Below are 20,569 nucleotides of genomic sequence, written 5' to 3'. Positions count from 1 at the left end.
TTCTTAGAGCATTCTGGGCAGAGTACTCAGATATCTAAATGTTTCCAAGGCCTTAATCTTACCTGTACAGCATTGAAATGCATGTTCATTTGAGCAGTCTTAATAAACACAATCTCTTGTAATCTTTGCAGAGATAAGTACCAGGATAACACCAAGTTGGAATGGGAACCTACAGTTTATTTGAATACCGTATTTTAAAACAATATTTTATGTAATCTGTCGTGATGGGTATTTTGATAGAAACACATATTCAGCCATAAACAACAAGGGACGCCTGAGATTGCATTTGAGTTTGAGAATGCAGAGTTCTTCCAAACCAGTGGGTCTGCTGCAGACTGAGATGGCCTAAGCCTGGCAGATTGGGCGGGGGGACGGGCCTTTAAAATGGTATTTGAGTTACATCGACTTTTCTGTCACCTTAATTTGTGCTGGATTGCCAGGTCATGTGGCCAAACTGAATGGGTTTAGGATCCAGCCCAAGCCCTCTCACTCCGACAGAACACTTTTTTGGGGGGGGGGCAGGCTCAGCTGGAAATCTGCTGGATCCTAACTCCACTCATCTTGGTGGTCTGACTTTAGGATTGAACCCTAATTTATCCAGTCTGTAATGGTTGGGTCTCTCCCACAGAAGCGAGACAACTCCAGCAGCAATTAACTCAGTTTTATTGCTCAAAACACTCAGGAGCTCAGTCACTCAGTGTCTGCTTCCAAGTTAGCTGTTGCCAAGTTTGAGCCCCCCTTCCTCTTCCCACATTTAAAGCCCCCCTTCATTTCCTTTTCGGTTCACGCCTCTCATTAATTCTTGCTCGCCTGCGCGTCATAGGATGGGCTATTTCCGGTGGCCCTCCCCCTGAGTCCGAGCTTAAACTGTCAGTCTGTGTCTTCCCCCTTGAACTCCCCCCTTCCTTCTCCATGTTCTCGGAGCTCAGGCTTCTATTGCAGGGGTAGGCAACCTAAGGCCCGTGGGCCACATGCAGCCCAATCGCCTTCTCAATCCGGCTCGCGGATGGTCCGGGAATCAGCGTGTTTTTACATGAGTAAAATGTGTCCTTTTATTTAAAATGCATCTCTGGGTTATTTGTGGGGCATAGGAATTCGTTCGTTTTTATCCCCAAAATATAGTCTGGCCCGCCACATGCTCTGAGGGACAGTGGACCAGCACATGGCTGAAAAAGGTTGCTGACCCCTGTTCTATTGCTCCTCCTCACTCGTTCCGCATTCCTGCCTAATTAACGCCTCCTGTCTCTCCAAGCTCCCCCCCCCCTGTCAGCAACGGGACACAGCTGACACAGTCCTTCCTTCCTTCCCTTTCTTTTTTGAAGTGTCGTGTGGTGTAGTGGTTAAAAGCAGCAGACTCGTAATCTGGGGAACTGGGTTCGCGTCTCCACTCCTCCACATGCAGCTGCTGGGTGACCTTGGGCTAGTCACACTTCTCTGAAGTCTCTCAGCCCCACTCACCTCACAGAGTGTTTGTTGTGGGGGAGGAAGGGAAAGGAGATTGTTAGCCGCTTTGAGACTCCTTCGGGTAGTGATAAAGCGGGATATCAAATCCAAACTCTTCTTCTAATGTAGGATGCATGTACACAATGGAAGATTTGCCATTGAATGTCATGGGGTGTAGATTATGTCTCGGATTATTGTAGGGATCTGGCTTTAAAAACAAGCAAACTAAACACTAAGCACGATTCACAGGAGCCATCTTCTAGCAGCCAAGGTCCCTTTGTCCCACCCCCAATAAAATATTTCAGGGAGTAGTTCCCCCCCCCCAAAAAAAAGTTGATGGGCATTTCCATTCAAATGATGTGTGTGCACCACAACTTGTGATTGATTATGTGGGGTGGAGATTACCTCCCCCCCCAATATTTTATTCAATTTGGCATCTGGCGCGCTTCTATACATGTCTAGTCAGAAGTCCCATTGAGTTCCATGAGACTTACTGCCAGGTTAGTATGTATAGGGTTGCAGCCTGAGTTCAGTTAAATCCTTTGGTTCAGATAGCATTGTGATATAATTGATGTTCAAGAACATCACTGTACATTTTATGAAGTCATACATTCAAGTTCTGTCTCTCTCATCACTATCAATCCAACTTGAATTAACCAACTATCAAATCCATTTATTCAGCTGAAAACTTAAACACGTTCTTCTGTCTCTACTATTGAAATTAATTTGACGTATTTGGTTGGGTCATGCCAAACACAAAACATTGATGATTCAGTGCCCATCATGAGAAGGCAGAATGCAATAGCATTTTGTGATTCCACAAAATTCTCCAGTATATTTTATTTTATTTATAGTATCATTTTTTAAAAACAAAAGAAAATAAAACTTGTATTTAATTTTTATTAACATTGTTAAGTCTGACCAAACTGCGGGAGGCAGTGGAAGACAGGAGTGCCTGGCATGCTCTGGTCCATGGGGTCACGAAGAGTCAGACACAGCTAAACAACAACAACATTGTTAATGAATATTTTATAGTCTTTGGAAACCACTTAAAGGTTTTATTTACAATTAAGAGGGAAACCTGTTATGTTAAATAATTAAAAATTACAATGGAAATTTAAGGAACAAATCATTGAAATTAGCATAGGGACTTGTCATTTTTCACTGTTTCCCATTTTTGTATCTAGCATTCACTAAACACCAATTTTATTTTGCAGCTGGTGGAACCCTTGACCCCTAGTGGCACAGCCCCCAACCAGGCACAGCTCCGCATTCTGAAAGAAACAGAGCTGAAACGTGTCAAAGTCCTTGGATCTGGGGCCTTTGGAACTGTCTACAAGGTATGTGCCTTTGATGGACTTGGTTCATCTACTATGTGTCTCTGGTGAAACTTTCAGCCTATCAGGGCAACAGGATAGTACTGTGTTCAAGGAGTTCCTGAAATATGAAGATAAAATGCCTTTTAATTATGCATGCAACTTAGAACTCAGTGCCCAGATCCTGTGTTCAACTGCTGTGTTCAGTTCTCAGAATTGGGCTGCTCAGTATTCTGCAAGGTATTTCAGTTAGAAAATATAAATTGGACTTAAAGGATCATTTACCTCAAAGTACTGAGACCAAATTGGGACCCAGGTGGTGCCGTGGGTTAAACCACAGAGCCTAGGGCTTGCTGATCAGAAGGTCGGTGGTTTGAATCCCTGCGACGGGGTGAGCTCCCGTTGCTCGGTCCCAGCTCCTGCCAACCTAGCAGTTCGAAAGCACGTCAAAGTGCAAGTAGATAAATAGGTACCACTCCGGCAGGAAGGTAAACAGTGTTTCCATGCGCTGCTCTGGTTCGCCAGAAGCGGCTTGTCATGCTGGCCACATGACCTGGAAGCTGTACGCCGGCTCCCCCGGCCTGTAACACGAGATGAGCACCGCAACCCCAGAGTCGGACATGACTGGACCAAATGGTCAGGGGTCCCTTTACCTTTACCTTTACTGAGACCAACTTAGGTGTCTGGCAAATAACAAGGTTCAGTTGGTTTCTTTTTGAAAAATGCTTTGTAATTAGCTAATTTGGAGTTATGGTTTTCTTCACTTTTTCAACATCTTAGGGTGTTTGGGTTCCTGAGGGAGAGAGTGTGAAGATTCCTGTGGCCATTAAAATCCTGAATGAGACAACTGGCCCCAAAGCCAATGTGGAGTTCATGGATGTAAGTAATGGATACCCTGTTCCAGTGATGCATGTTCACACATATTATTTGGGGTTCAGCTTCATAATGACAACTACTTCCAATTAACACTCTTATGATGCCCAGAGAAAATTGCCCTGGAAGAACCAAACTTGCATGGATTTGGTGGCCAAACTCTCTGCACTCAGTAGGCACTGAGCTTCCACCTAAATATGGTACCAACTCAAGCTCACTGAACTTTGGCCCACTTTGTCGCTTCATCGCTCAAACTCTGAAACAACACAGTGCCAAGTGTGTGTTGCACAGATGAGTAGCAAAGAACCCTGCACACAGTCAGGTACATACAGGCTGCTACTACATGTGAGGATCTGTGGGCTGGGCGATTGATCCCTGTATCGGGATTAGAAGAGGAATGGAATCTGCTACACTTGATCTATTGGGAATTGTGCTAACCCTTTGCTAATCACCTAGAGATCTACCAGGAGATCTCGGTCTGCCTTCTGCCCGCTCCCACATTGCAGGATCTCAGCGTGAACTGCAGCAGCCGTACTGCAGTCCACCATATTCCTAAGGACTATTGTATATTGGGAGTGGATAGGTCACGTACCTATTTTGCGAAGTGGCTTTATTGGGACAAGAATGTTTGCTTTAGGGGGTTGTGGTAGGGGCAGCACGTAAAAGCAGATCACTTGATAAAATTACATTTAAACACCTTTTGGGGGGGCGTTTCTTCAAATTTTATTGACTATTTGAGATAGAATTAATTGTTTGGTGCAATATTTCTCAAGTTCTGTGATGGCAGCTGGAAGGGAGTTATGATGTCTTGGGAGTAGACAGGGGAATACAATCCTGAAACACGGATGCCTTCCTTCCACACAAGTGAGGACATGGGTAGATTGAATATCATCTGGTAAAAAATAATAATTCAGGGTTCACATTTGATTTGGGGTGGGGTGGGGTAGTCTGCATCCCAGCATGACTGGAAAGAGTTGATGCTTTGTCCCTGAATGCTGTTTTTGAAGGGAATCAGCAATAACTTGTTCTCTGCTGTGGCTGGCTTTGTGCTGATCTCTTCTCTCTCAGCTTCAGTGTTCCTCTCCTAGAAGGTATTGGTTTAAATTAACTGGTTGCCCTTCATTTGTTCAGCTGACCAGTTTGAGAGTTTTGTGTTGCAAACTCTGATCTGTAGTAACATAGATGTGGATTTGCACTTGTATGTGCATTTCATCATAGTGTATGGCCTGGTGGTTGCAGGAGGTAATTGGCGCCACAATTTTGCATCTGTCTCTGTCTTCCACTAGTTTGCATTTGAAGCTTGTCAGGGAACTGTCCTCGGCTCAGCGCAGGGTGGTGGAAGGGCTCTCGGGATGCTACAGAGAACCCCGGCCCCACCTGACCAGCAGCACCTCCTCTTCCAGCGGAAGAAGTAGTGATGTCTCTAGTGAGGAGGGGCATGCAGCTCAGAGGCTTGAGAGCAGAGGCTCTGGGGATGTTGGAGAGACCCTGCACCCAGAGGTATAGGAAGGTCAGGTGGTACCCGGTGCGGAAAATTTCTTGTCACCCCCCATTGATTCCCCCCCCCCCCCGCAAAAATGGTTTTACGTTATTTCATATTTTCTTACAAAGGAATAATAACAAGTAATAATAATAATAATAAAACTTTTATTTATATCCCGCCCTCCCCGGCTGAAGTCGGGCTCAGGGTGGCTAACATCAGATACATAACATTGGTATAAAATCTAACAATAATTAAATCACCTCCTAAAAAATCTCAAAATCAAATTAAAGTCTAATTAGATGGCTTTCCACAGGGTTAGGGTTGGGAACAGTAAGTGCTCCACTGAACTGAAATTTCAGCCTTCACGACATAGGAAAACAGCCAAGTAAACAGCTATTTTGGTGGAGGAGGGTCAAGATATCAACCGATATGCATGAAATTTCATATATAGCTATATAATCCGTAGTATAGTAAGATAAGACCTTTGGAGCAGGCATTAAAAAAAAAGTTTTTTATGAACTGCCCTAGTAGGGCAGTAAGTAATTGTTCCTTGATAATTTGTCACCCCTCCATTATGGAACATGGGGCGGCCTGCCCCCTACGGCCCCCCTTGCTACGCCCCTGCCTGCACCCCCTTCGCTCAGTGGACGATGAGGGAGACACGCCATTTCCTTTGCCCCAAATGTGCTGAGGGGTGAAATGCAAGGAGGGGAAGCAGAGATTTCGGATACCGAAACTCTTATGTTGGGGTCCCAGCCGGAAGGGGCCACTCCCGGATTCTGCTAGCGACTGATACGGTCATGTTTTTCAGCACTCTGCACTGTAAATAGTTTGCACAATAAATCTGTTAAAAGACAGTTCGGACTCATGCCTGCTTACTCGTGAACAACCCAACGCAGACCTGACAATGCTGATTGGTGGATTTCAGGTTACGGGGGGGGGGGGGAACAGCCCAGAATATCTTGCAGACCTGTAGATCACAATAAAACACCTGGATCTTTCTTGGCAGGGGATTTGCTCCATCTCCTTGATCATTTGGGTTGCCCTTTTCTGAACCTTTCTCAGCTCTGTGATACAAACTCTGGAACTTTACCCTTGCAACTGATAAGATGGCATTTCTCTTTGACATGTGGAATGAGTAAAGCAAGATGTGGCGTGGCAAATGTTTTATTCTGATTCGTATGCACAGATGTCTATTTTACTTTAGCCCATTAGAGTGACAACACAAAAGACATGCAAGAGTGAATGCCTGTTATTCTGCAGAAGACAAAGAGATTAGCAGTAGGAGCCACTGCTTTTTGTTTAATCTTTTAATGGTGGCAGAAAGAAAATGAAACCAAGGAGTGCTTTGTGACCAGTTTGGCCCCTTTTAAATGCTGTACGGCTAAAGGAGAATAGGCCGTGGCAATTTGGCAACTGGGCTGTCATTTCAGTACCCTTGAAAACTTTCTAATGTATCCATAATGACTATAATGACATAATGCATCATGCTAGTACATGATGTGGGCAGCCCCCTCCTGTATTTCTCTCAACAGGGGACATTGAATTCAGTAGCAAAGAAAAATCCCTATGTTTGAATGGTACCTTTTCCCCTAGCACAGCAAATACTATTTCTCATATGCCTCACTCAAAAGTTATTTCAATCCTCATCTTTCCTTTGTGTTCCATTCTTTTCTTTTCTTTTTACAAAGATCTCTTGTAACAGATAGCTAAAGGCATCCAAAAAGTCCATAATTTGGTTCACGATCAAATTAACACTAGAGTAACTCCTGTAAAGGCTTGCCTTCATTCAGCTTATATTCTTCAGTGCATTTCATACCTGCATCATATTGCCATTATTCATAAGATTGCATCATTCCTCTGAGGTTGTAAATTCTGAGGTTGACTTCACCTGAAAGGCTTCACCGGGAATACCTTAGAGCTTAGCTATCTAGCACCTCGGTTTTAGAAAAAAGTCCTTTTTCAATGCAACTGAGGTTTTATCAAGAACTCGGCAAAGATTTAGCAGCTTGGGCATTGCAAGAACTGTCAAAATAAGGTGTCTAGAAAATGTGGTTACTAGAGCAAAACAAAGCGGGTGGAATTCAGAGTAGCACTCAGCAGATTACCCATCAATGCAAGCATTTCTGTGCGCCTGGTGGAATGATCTCCTCTTTCCTTCTCCTTTATGTTGTTCTGGGGTTTCTCCCATCACCCCAGAGCTGATTGGGGGCATTGGGGAGAGAGAGGGCAGCCCCATTGTGCAAGGGGGACTTGCAGCACTGCCTCTTGCTAGCACAGCTTATTAGTTGAAGCTGGTCCAGTGTTTGCAACATCCTTCTGCTCTGCAATTGTCATCCACGGGAACTGTTTTACGAATGCAAACTTAGAAGGGAGGTGAGATCCGTTGCAATATGCTTTGCTTTACTTTAACTAGTTTGGCTAACCTTTATTAGTTATATGATTGTTTAGTGAAATAATGAGAAAGGGAGAAAAAACAATGTCAGGAAAACGTAGCTTATAATTGAGGAGTGCCCTTAAAGCATTGACCTCAAATTGTGAGTGTCTGCAGCTTTTCTAGCTGAATATCCATGGTTTTGTATCTGTTATATAATGGAGCAATCTTTCTACCCTTGCAGTTCATGCCCTTGAGGTTGCTCTGGTTTATAGCCTCCATGACGGGTGATGCAGATAAGGGAGCCTAAAAAACTTGGAGACTTGGGTGGAATGTGAATGTCATTCACCTTACAAACTTCACGGTATAAAGCTTCATAGTGTTGTGTCTGTGAAAGAAAAGGCAGGTACTAAGAGACAAACCTAGACAGCATCTTAAAAAGCAGAGACATCACCTTGCCGACAAAGGTCCGTATAGTTAAAGCTATGGTTATCCCAATAAAGAAGACTGATCGCCAAAGAATTGATGATTTTGAATTATGGTGCTGGAGGAGATTCTTGAGAGTCCCATGGACTGCAAAAAGATCAAACCTATCCATCCTTAAAGAAATCAGCCTTGAGTGCTCACTGGAAGAACAGATCCTGAAGTTGAGACTCCAGTACTTTGGCCACCTCATGAGAAGAGAAGACTCCCTAGAAAAGACCCTGATGTTGGGAAAGATGTAGGGCACAAGGAGAAGGGGACGACAGAGGATGAGATGGTTGGACAGTGTTCTCGAAGCGACTAGCATGAGTTTGGCCAAACTGCGGGAGGCAGTGAAAGATAGGCGTGCCTGGCATGCTCTGGTCCATGGGGTCACGAAGAGTCGGACACGACTGAACGACTGAACAACAACAAAAAGAGACCCACCAATTGGCTGTGTGGAAACTTTTCAAAACAACATTAATTTCTGTGCTCTATGAAGTCTCCCAGCCCTCCTCCTTTCTCCTAATACATTGTAAGTCAATTGACTTGGAGATGCCATGAATTTCTAACTAGCCATGAGGCTGTTGCCAAAAGCCGATGGCTTATCATCAAAGCAGAGATATCATACATGCCGCGGAGCGGACTCCTGATTAGAAAGTAAAATAAACTATCCAGGATACTAGTAGAGAAGGAAATCAATGAAGTCTGACACATCTCATCAGGCAAAAAGAAAAGAAACAGTCTTGCATTTCTAAAAGGCGATGTTGCACAAGCTGTAATTTTATCCAGGGTTTTGATCCACTTACAAGTTTAATCTAACCTCTGTGCACTTAAATGTTTCATTATCTCTTCGAAAATAATTAGGGGTTGCAAGCAGAAGTCTGTATATGTAGAGTTCCTTGGGAGTCCCCAAGCTCATTGAGGTGAAGACAGCTTGACTGATGCTTGTCAGCCAATATTGGGCCAGGAGCTAATAATAGAAGGCACTGCTGCTTAGCTAGGTGAGAAAGTTAGCTTGGGAAAAATTAAACTGAAGGTTTTTGGATTTATGATTTGAAATAAATTTCCCATTCTCATTTGTTTCCTGGTAAGAGAGCCTGCAAAGGGAGTTGGTCTCTTTTATGGTTTTATAATTAAGATCGAGGGGATTCTTGACTTCCTCCAGACGTATTGTGGCTCACCAATATCCCTAGAAATAGCTTTTCATGTCCAAGGAGAGTGTTTTGTTTAGTGATGCATAAAGATAATAAATAATACTGACCAGTGCTCTTGCAGCTGCCACTCCTGCCAAGCATGCAGGAAATAAATTAAGTTAGCTCAAAGGGGGTTTGATGGATAAAGTGATTGCAGAGGAAAAAAGAGAGAAAACCAGGCTTGGCTTTGGCTTTGTGAATGCAGGCATCAGATTTCTCCCCACCCCCAAGTAAGGCATTTAAGACCATGATGGTGAGAACTCTGTGATCAGTAAGCAGAAGTTTCAATTAGACTGCCCACTATGTTGACAAGATTAGCCAAAAACGCTTGCCAGGCTTTGCCTTCTATGCGCTAAGAGCACACCAGGTGTGTGCAGTGAAAAGAGGCTTTTCCAGAGTGGCTTCTCCACTGTGAAACAACTAATTTCTCCTAGGGACATGCTGGTCTCATCCTGAACATTATTAGGGAGGTTCCATAAAGAATGAGGACCTCGTTTTGTAACTGGTAGGAAGTGGAATGATTCTGTTTAATCTCAAACCCTAGGGCAAACCTAGGGGCATGGGTCTCTTACAGGAGCAGTTTACTTACCTTGGGAGTTCAGTTTGCAGATTACCCCCAGGTTGTTGATACAGTTGTGACTTCCGGGCAGAGAAGGTCACTGTGAGTGCAATGGAAATTTTCGTCCTTTCTGGAGATGCTAGGCTGGAGGATGTTCCTAAGAGCTAAAGATGTGATGTAGCAACGCCTTGGAGCAATAAGCCTCTAGGAAACCAGAAAACTGATTACTGGTGAAAGTTACCTGCTTTTAGACATTTTGCAGGAAGACAAGGAAATGTTGAAGGCAGTGCTTTCTTTTCTGCTTTAACTATATTTTACCCAAGAAGATTTAGGGCAGACAAAAGAAAGTATTTCATTGCCGAGAACATAGGCAAACTTTGGAATTTGCTACCACAAGATACAGTGATGGTTGCAAATTTAGATGGCTTTAAAAGCAAGTTAAGACAAATTCATGGATGATAAGGCTAGCAACGTTTCATAGTCATTATCTATAACGTAGCCGAGGGTGGGGAGCAGCGGCTGCGCTGGGAGGGAGGGCCAAGCCACGGTGTCCTCATGGTGCTGGGACCCTCACTATCAGGGACCCTCACTATCAGGCTGCCCCAATTCTGGCAGAGACCTCCCTATCCAGCCCTCCCCGGATCCTTGGCAGACCATCTGCATCGTTCTGACTTGGTTAGCCCAAGACACCAAGTTGGATTATGATGATGGTTACAATTGGCAATTTACATATATTTTTAATTAATAGCACTGTAGTCACTGCTCCCAGTTGGCTCGACAAAAACCAGGAAAGAAAGGAACCTAAAAAGCACAGGCTTTTTAAGCAAAGTTGTTCGTAAGGGTGGAATCAAGGCTGTCACATTTATACATATCTGGTACATGGAGGACAACAAACCGCCCACCCAAGGAACCTCAAACAAAAGTCCCTGGGCATTTTGGTCTCTGTTGTCAAAATCTCTGCCTCCTAACATTCTCCTGGTAACTGCTGTGTGGGCTGAAGCTAGAATTCTCCTGCTCATTCCTCAAAAACTTAGGACTTTTTTGCTGCCTCAAAGTTTCCCAAAGTTCAAAGAGAAGGAAATATTTAAAATTAATAAAATGAGAGGCATAATTACCAAACAATCCCTTTCCAACATAGTAAAAAAAGAGAAAGAAACAGGCAAAGAACACCCAGCTTTAAAGGCTGAATTTGTTACCCAGAACTGAGCAATTAGTGCCAATGCTTCACAATAAGAAATGGAAAGTCTGTATCAAAGAACTTCCTATTATTTAGGAATTTTCTCTGCATGCCTCCAGCTTATATTAGCAATTCAGAGTTGGTATTTCAATTTCTAAATGGTAATGTATATGCCAGGTTGCTGTTAGGCTGATAATAAATGAAGGTTTTATGGGATGTGTGTTAATAATACAAGGTATTATTTTCTTCAGTGTATATGTAATGCCTTCCAATGAGGTTGCTGTATGGTTCAAGGTTAGCAGTCAATCAGCACATGTCTGATCGAAGCAGAATTGTCTAGATATTAAAGTCAATCAAATAGGGTATATATAAATATAATTTGCCAGCTAAGCAATTTTTGAAACTTTATTTTCTAAAAAAGGGAGAACTTTATAGTGATAAGTTATTACTTTCTAGATTTTTCATGATAACAGATTGAGCACAAGGGTGTGATAATATACCTCAGTTCAATGGCTCAGAAATCAGCAACAAAACTAAAGTAGTGTTGGTAAAGAGTCCCTGAAAAAGAACAACGTGCCATTAATCATTGTTGTTTCAATGTGAGAAGGAGCCAAGAATTTAGAAAAGGGAACATGTTAGGTTAAGGACATCAGACAGATTTTTGCTGTTGTAAATTAGATAAGAGTCCTAATGCACATGCTCAGAGGAAGGTCTCCGGAGGTTTGATTGCTCCTGGTGCCTTATCATCATGTAAGAGAACCCTGAACTTTGAATATCTGGAAGAAGCGTGCATGCACACGAAAGCTCATACCTATAACAAACTTAGTTGGTCTCTAAGGTGCTACTGGAAGGATTTTATTTTATTTTTTATTTTGTTTTGACTACGACAGACCAACACGGCAACCTACCTGTAACTTTGAATATCTGTCATGGTATAGTCCCAAGATGGACAAATCAACAAACAGAAATCCAGCGGAGAAACAAAATTCTCTCCGATTCTGCATAACTTACAAACCAGCCACATTTCTAGGGCCTTAAAGATGATAACTGAAAACAAGAATTTGAAAATCTCTATAACACTGATTAATCTATATCTGAAGCAAAACAGCTCAGTTTTCAGCAATGTAAAAAGCTCTTCTCTTTTCAGCATTTTTGACACTCCTTGCAATGTTCACTGTCTACTAAGTCCTACTGAGTTCAAGGGCCTTACTTGTAAGTAAGCATGTATAGGACTGCAGGCATAATAATTAATTTCCCTCATTGACACCATCATATCACCAACTCTCATTGGCGGGCATTACGTTATGATGTCATGCCACTTTATTACAATGATTCCCAATTAGGTGTGATCATTCATGTGATTAATCCAAGAAATTTAAATGAAATCAGTAGCACCAGACAAAGACTGATATTCACATTATCTTGGTAAGTTGTTTACCCAAAACTACCAAAATGTCTCGCTTGACTCCAAAATGAAAAGTGACGAGTATTTGGTAAGGCTTGGCTGAAACCTTACTAACTGTTTCTGGCTTGCCATTAGAATTCAGCACCCGTTATCAGCCTTTCATGTTGACTAGTGCTTAATGTTGCCCTGTTTGTGGTGTTTGTAGCCATAGCAAAGCAGTGTCAAAGTTTTCCAGAATCCATATTTGCAGCCCACGAACCAGAGGTAGAAGAAAAAGTGCAACTGAATTGTACTGCTTCTTTCCCCACTTTGTGTGGGATCATCCAGAACTTGTGGCTCTTTCTCCTCAGTGAGATCTATGAGCTCAAGAACTCACACGGGGCATCCCAATTTTACAGCAAATGAGAACTACACACCACATTTCCCCCCCCCCCAGCTGCAGAAGTGTGGGAAAGAACTAGAAGTATGATATGCTGGCATTTGTTTTCTGCATCTTGTGTGATATACTAACCCTGTGCTGTGGAGTAGATCAGCTAATGGACAAGAAAAGGAGGGGACATGGGGGAATGTATGGTAGATACTTAGGGTGCAGTCAGACATGGTTTTCCTGGTTATAATGTTTGCACTTCTGCCCACTTTCTGACGTTCCTCTTACATAACTGTTGTGTTATGGAACCGTGGAGCTATGGACACAACATTAGACATCACTGGACATATTGCCAACCTTTATGCTTCTGTGGGCTTCTGTTCCCCTGTGATTCACCCACCAAAACAGTGGGAAAGAACTATATGCCAGAGGGGTGCCTCAAATTTGGCCACATGCAGTGATTCATGGAAATTAACATGAAAATGAGCATTAAGCTTCTGCTGGGTTCCATTAGATTTCCAGAAGTGCCTTTTATGGTGTGTGAAAGATCAGAAAAAAACCTTAGTCAGGCCGTCAGGCAGAGATACCTAGACAGCAAATAGGGAACCCCACCCCCCGCAGGAAATGCCACCATCCGGTCATGGCTGAAGGACATCTAACATGGTCAGCAGGCAGATGGATCCAGTGGGCCTGGGGCAATGCTGCCTTATTTGTTCATTTAAAACATTTATAATCTGCTTAATATTTGGAAAATCTCTCCACTGTGTACAACATAAAACCAGTAAAATAGTAGTATACAGTGGTACCTCGGTCTAAGAATAGTCCTGTTTACGAACAATTCGGATTACGAACTCCGCAAAACCAGAAGGGCGCCGGTGGCGGGAGGCCTCATTAAGGAAAGCAGACCTCAGTTTAAGAACGGACTTCCAGAACAGATTAAGTTCATAAACCGAGGTACCACTGTGAAAGCATATAGAAATACAAATAGGAATTTGGGGAATTTATACTGATAAAAATAGGGTCCAGTCTTATGGGTCAGGGAATGTCTGGGCAAGATTCCCTCTGCTTTGAACCTCTGGTCGTTTCCCATAATAGGTACAGAACTGCTCAAAGAATACTTGGCATTCTTCTCAAATCACAGACACTCATTTAACATAAACCAGTTTTTAAAAAAGAAGTAGTATTATAATAATAGATGAAAATGAACACTCCTTAAATTTTATAAGGCCGCTATTCAAAATAGGATGTTGGTCCTGGCTTCATCATTGTTAGTTTTAAATATGTATTATTAGTTACAAGTGGTGTGTGTGTTATCTTAGATTTTGCCTCCACAGTGATTAAAAATAGTTCCAGAAGCATTTTTTGCTTTAGTTCGGAAGACTAGTTGTTAATTGGACAAATAGACCATTATTGTGCAATAAAAAAAATGAGGTCAACACCAGATAGCCCAGGCCTCAGTGTTATCTTACCTGTTTGCATTATCTTCTTGAGGAAAATGTCCGGATTACTGGGAGAGGTAATACCAATTTGCTTGAGATAAGAGTGATATTAGCAGTCAATACCATTTTACGGCTGCTTCATTAATCAGGTGGCAAAGCCAAGCCGTGCGATAGGGAAAATATTGACTATTTTTGCATGGAGATAGTGAACCACTGCCTCTCTTCTCAAAACATGAGCCTTCTGCAAATGAGGTTACCTTTGGATCAGTTCTAGCTAAACCCCCCCCCCCCCCATTCCATATTGAGCGATTGCAGCTGTGTGGAAAACCAGAGCTTGCAAAATGTCTAGGTGTAATTGGTGATGTGCTTCATGGTTATGTTATTTCCATCACTGACTTTCAGTCGGTACTGAATATTGAACATTTCAAAAACCTCCTTTATTTTGACTGTGATAGTGACCTGAGTTTAACAGCCAATACTCCTCTTGATGTTGTTTCAAGTTAAACAGACACTGCGGGCCCCTTAGTAGTACAGTGGTACCTCGGGTTACAGACGCTTCAGGTTACAGACTCCGCTAACCCAGAAATAACGCTTCAGGTTAAGAACTTTGCTTCAGGATAAGAACAGAAATCGTGCCCTGGCGGCGCAGCGGCAGCGGGAGGTCCCATTAGCTAAAGTGGTGCTTCAAGTTAAGAACAGTTTCAGGTTAAGAATGGACCTCCAGGACGAATGAGGTACCACTGTCCTGTCCTGGGGGAGAATCCGGCTTTGGACAAGCAAAGAAATAATATGTTGGTCTGATTTGGAATTCTTACTCTCAAAGGGACCCTGTAAGAACAACAGGGTAAGATTGGACAAACAGACAAAAACGGTTGCTCTTCCAGTTGTTCTGATTCAAGTTCACACAGATGAAAAGTTAAGGCAGAGAATGGAAAACAAAGGAAAACAAATCTCATTGCACAGAGGACACACACAAGGCTTCTGTCCAGTAGCCAGATAGGCATACTTGTGAGAGGCAGTGCAAAACACTGGAAAGGCCCCACACCCCTTTTGGCTTTCTACCTGCATAATTGTTTGTTTGTTTTTAATTAAAGATTTCTTGGTTTACAAAAGTATGTGCAATATCTCTTTTTTCAAGTTACATTTTCTACAGATCAGTTTCATTTGTTGAGACATTAGGGTTACATTAGGAAGAAAAAGGGGGAAGAGGTGGAGGGGGGCATGGTGGGTGGGGGTGGGATCGGGTGGCAACGTTTCTGTTTAACTTAATGTATGTGTGGGGTTTTGTGTCAGCGTCGTTTGTGCAGGTTCTCTTTGCTGTTCGCTTGTGTTCCTTTGGTAGTGAGAGAGGTTGGGGTTGGCCTAGGGTGTGGTTGTTTGTTTGTGATTGGCTGTGGTGAACTTTGCTTTCATGTGTGTGGGGTGTGTGTGTGTGTTTGAGTTACAGGTAGGTAGCCGTGTTGGTCTGCCATAGGCAAAACAAAATAAAATAAAAAATTCCTTCCAGTAGCACCTTAGAGACCAACTCAGTTAGTTCATGGTATGAGCTTTCGTGTGCATGCACACTTCTTCAGATACGTGTGTGTTTGGATCAGATTAGCCATATTGATTCGTGTGCTGTTGGTGGATTCTTGTCATTGTCTTGTTGGGCTGTGTATGTGATAAAGGGGAGCCATACCAGGGTGAAGGTGTCTTCTTCTATTTGTCCCCGTGTCAGTTTCAGTCTACTGGTTAATTTTTCTAATAAGGCTGTTTCCCATACTGTTTGGTACCATTGGTCCATGCTTACTCCTGACAGGTCTCTCCAGTGTGCATAATTGGTTTTTTGTTTTTTTTTGTAGTTTATCAAGTTAAATTATTAGATGCTTAGGTTTTGTTTATGTCAAGGAGTGGAGGTGTCAAGTAGTGTGCCCTGGCCTCCTTGCCTTGAGGATGAACTCTGCCTGATGCTTCTTCTACTGGATCTCCCATCAGCCCAGGTTCATTTCTTCCTGTTTGGCTCTCAGAGTAGAAGCCTCCAGCACTCACAGCTCAGCTCTGTTACTAGAAATGAGCTCGGTTGGGAGAAAAGCATGCAGAGGCAAGATGAGGAATAATTTCACTGCCCCCCCTTTTAAGGTTTCATAAACATTTTATACATGAACAACAAGCAAGGCTGTCCCATTGCTTGAAAAACCAAGATAACTGGTCCTATCACACCTAGATTGATCCATAACTACTCTGATGCGTCAGTAAATGGTGCCTTTATATTCTTGGGAGACCCCAGGGGATAGGTTTGTTTCCGCATATAACTAAATGGTTTGTTATATATTTGCACTTCTTTTCACTCCTGTCTTGATTTTTTTCCCTTTAGTCCACATATGGCTATGTCAGCTTCAGCAGTTAGCCAGGTCTAGAGGGATGCATTCTGCGGGAGGTTCTTCAAAACTTAATATGCAAGCAAAATATGTTGAAGATACATCAATTTGTAATTGCTTCCTCCCAAAGGCTGCTCAGACATGCACTGTAGACATGTTTCTTTGCTGTAGCAATTACAGGTACCATAAAATTAATGAAAAAAATGTGTGTCCGCTCTAATATCTTTCTCCTGTCACACAGCACACATTTGAGGTTTTGCAAATAATTCCCAGCCCAGAGTATAGTGAGCTTCTTAAGTACTTTAAAGAGTTTTTGCGGCTTCAATATAGAAAACCAAAACAGGGGAAGGCAAATTTAAGGAGGTGCGTATATATATATATATATATATATATATATATATATAATCAGAAAGGCAAAAACATTTATCAATGTCATGGTGCATTACAGCTTTTCAGTTTATCAAGCTGTCACCGAAAGGTATTGGGCCAGGTCTGCATGTTTCATGGGTACAATACATGACCATTTTTGTGTGTATTCCTGGCTGTTCTTCATACGAAGGCAGGTGGTGCTAAGCCGCACTAACTGGAAGTTGTAGCAAGGCTGCTGAAACAGACAAATTTGGTGTAAGTTGTCAAGCCACGTTTAAAATTCATTTATTTTCATTTATTTATTTTTGACAGTTATATATTCAGCAAGGTCCTCTGGGAGGTTCCCAACACAAACCATATATTAAAACTATAGTAAATACAACCAAGGTTTAAACATCAACAACAATCTGCATAAAATCAGCACAAAGAAAGCATAAATGTAAGACAGCCTTCCCCAGAACTGATCTTACTAAACATCTTCCAAGACAACAATGCCCATGCACACCGCAAAGAACTCATAACCCATCTACTCTCAGCAGCCAGAAATGTCATAACCAGACATTGGAAAGACCTATCAGGAATAAGCATGGACCAATGGTACCAAGTAGTATGGGAAACAGCCCTTTTAGGAAAACTAACCAGTAAGCTGAAACTGACACGGGGACAAACGGAAGAAGACACCTTCACCCCGGTATGGTCCCCCTTCATCACACACACAGCCCAACAAGATAATGACAAAAATCTACCAACAGCATACAAATCAATATGGCTAACCTGACCCAAAACACCCACCCACCCCACTCACACAGGAGACCAAAAGAACACCACAGCCAACCGCTAAAGAACAATCATGCCCCACGCCAACCCCAACCATGCTGACACCAAACCCTACACATATTAAGTAAAACAGAAACATCGTCACCCTACCCCACCCATCCCACCCACCTCTCCCCCCTTCTCTCCCTAATGTCTCAACAAAAACAACCGATTTGTAAAAATGTTATATGGAAAAATACGAGAGAGACATTGCATTGCCGGAATGAGACAGCCTTGAAGCTGCCACAGGGAATCATGTAATGTTCTACCTCCACTGTCAGAGGCAGCTTCTGAATGCCAGTTGCTGGAAACCACAGGATGGGAGAGGGCTCTTGAGCTCATGTCCTGCTTGCTGGTTTCCCACAGGCATCTGGTTGACCACTGTGATGGCAGGATGCTGGACTAGATTGACCTCTGACCTGATCCAGCAAGCTCGTCATATGTTCTTATGTATTTGAAACAGCTGGGAAAATAAAAAGGCCACACAGACCACAATGTAGGCATCCAGCAAGCCTCTCTAGGGAGTCCTTGCCATAATTGGGTGCTACCACTGAAAGAACCCACTTCTTAGTGACCATCCACCTCACCTCATTTGGCAGGGGCACCTGGGAAAGGGACTCTGATGGTTTTAAGCATATACAGGTGAAACTCGAAAAATCAGAATATCATGGAAAAGTCCATTTATGTAAGCAATTGTTTTCATTAGCTACTGGAGTTTAATATATGAGATAGACTCACGACATGCAAAGCGAGATATGTCAAGCCTTTGTTTGTTATAATTGTGATGATTATGACGTACAGCTGATGAAAACCCCCAAGTTGAAATTGTTAATTTGGGGTTCTCATCAGCTGTACGCCATAATCATCGCAATTATAACAAATAAAGGCTTGACATATCTCGCTTTGCATGTCATGAGTCTATCTCATATATTAGTTTCACCATTTAAGTTGAATTACTGAAAGAAATGAACCTTTCCATGATTCTCTAATTTTTCGAGTTTCACCTGTATAGGAGGAAGAGATCCTTCAGAGCCACAATAGGGCTGTAAAGTTTAGTACCAATACTATGAATTGGGCCTGGAAATGGACTGGAGGCCATGCAGGTGACAGAGCACTGGCATAATACCAGTGTATCTACAGTATCTACCAGTCCCCATTAATTAACCTTGTTATTTTACACCAGCTGCAGTTTCTGAGTTCTCTTCAAAGGCAGCCCCACTTACATTGCTGTAGTCCAACTAGGAGGTTGCCTTTTGCCCAGATAGGGTCACAATTGTTCTATCTGCTGAAGCGTTCCAATGTTAGTGACCCTCATCCAGCCCATTATCTTGCCCAGCCATTGCTTCAAAACAGTCACAGGGCCACAGCTCCATCTGCTGAAAAGGAGATGTAGAACTGGGTGTCATCAGCATATTGGTGGCACCTCAGCACACTCTCCCAAATGACCTCAGGGATATTATTGGCAAGGTATTATTAGCCTATCAGATGAGAATAATATACCTGAAAGCACTGCCATCAATAAGGACATTAGCTGAGTGAGTGGGCAAGTTCTCGTTCGAACTCCCTTACTCTGTACTCAATTGACTTTGCACAGACTTGTTGTTATTGGGGTCCTCTCCCTTCCAGTCATAGCTGTCAACTTTTCCCTTTTCTTGCGAGGAATCCTATTTGGAATAAAGGAATTTCCCTTTAAAAAAGGGAAAAGGTGACAGCTATGCTTCCAGTAGTTCTCTTAAATTGTTCTGTTATTCATTCTGCCTCTTCTACTCCTTGCCGCAGGTTCCTTCTGCTCCCATCTCATTCCTTTGCCACATTCTGCTCACTCGTTTTCTGGGCCTTCACAGAGATCCTTTCCCACTGTTGCTCTTCTGACACCTACTTTGTCCATTCCACCCTCTCCTAGATCTCTTTAAAGCAGTGCTAATTTCTAGAAAAGAGGTGCTGGAGCTCACCATTAGCTTCTCCCTTGTTTTCTTAGAATGGCAATATAGCTTCTTGGCCCTTTTGGCTAAGATCAGGTGTAGAATGGCAATGGTGTCCACCTGAGAGGTGCCAGAGCTGAGCTCTGGTGAGCTCCAACTGAAAAAAGCCCTGCCTTCATCCATCCCTCATTGACTTGAAGCCCACGGGCCTAGATGCATGACCAAAGTGGCTCCTAGCTCAGAAGCATGAGCAAAAAGAAGAGGCATCTCTTTTGAGAGATCACCATGCCAGTGTTTTGAAGTGTGTTTGTGTATGTTGCATGTAGTTTCCTGGATACCTAAAATGTGTACCTTGAAGGGCTGCAGGTTTTGACTGCAAGTTCAGGAGGTGGGAGTCACAGAGGGAGGAGACCTGTTTGGGCCCAACTACACTATGTCAAGTGCAAAATATGGTCTGAAGCTCAACATCAAAAAAACTAATATCATGGCCACTGGTCCCATCACCTCCTGGCAAATAGAAGGGGAAGAAATGGAGGCAGTGAGAGATTTCACTTTCTTGGGTTCCATGATCACTGCAGATGGTGACAGCAGTCACGAAATTAGAAGACGGAAGTGAGAGCTGGACCATAAAGAAGGCTGATTGCCGAAGAATTGATGCTTTTGAATTATGGTGCTGGAGGAGACTCTTGAGAGTCCCATGGACTGCAAGAAGATCAAACCTATCCATTCTTAAAGAAATCAGCCCTGAGTGCTCACTAGAAGGACAGAACCCAGAAGACTTTGCCTATCACTAGTCTATCACATATAGAAACTTTATTTGCATTAAGATGAAATATACGGGGGATAGAGCTAAATAGTTAGCTATACAAAATACATTCTGGAGGTTTACATCAATACAAATGACAGAACTGATTCATGATCCATTAGACCAATTACAGTATAGTACAGGGGTAGCCAACATGGTGCCCTTCACATATTGTAGCACTACAACTCCCATCAACCCTGAACATT

At 42.8% G+C, this 20,569-nt stretch overlaps 1 protein-coding gene across 6 annotated transcripts in view; it reads left to right on the top strand.

The window, feature by feature from the left end:
* Positions 1-20,569, top strand: part of ERBB4 (erb-b2 receptor tyrosine kinase 4) — an 828,249-nt gene that overhangs the window by 675,597 nt on the left and 132,083 nt on the right. For all 6 annotated transcript variants that reach the window (XM_033170891.1, XM_033170926.1, XM_033170900.1 and 3 more), the window contains 2 exons: positions 2,661-2,783; positions 3,540-3,638. In XM_033170891.1, the coding sequence (XP_033026782.1) occupies positions 2,661-2,783; positions 3,540-3,638 (222 nt within the window). The remainder of the gene's footprint in view (positions 1-2,660; positions 2,784-3,539; positions 3,639-20,569) is intronic.

The sequence above is a fragment of the Lacerta agilis genome, chromosome 1, assembly GCF_009819535.1.
Source record: "Lacerta agilis isolate rLacAgi1 chromosome 1, rLacAgi1.pri, whole genome shotgun sequence".
Lineage (NCBI taxonomy): Eukaryota > Metazoa > Chordata > Lepidosauria > Squamata > Lacertidae > Lacerta > Lacerta agilis.
This window is presented reverse-complemented; position numbering and strand designations above follow the sequence as displayed.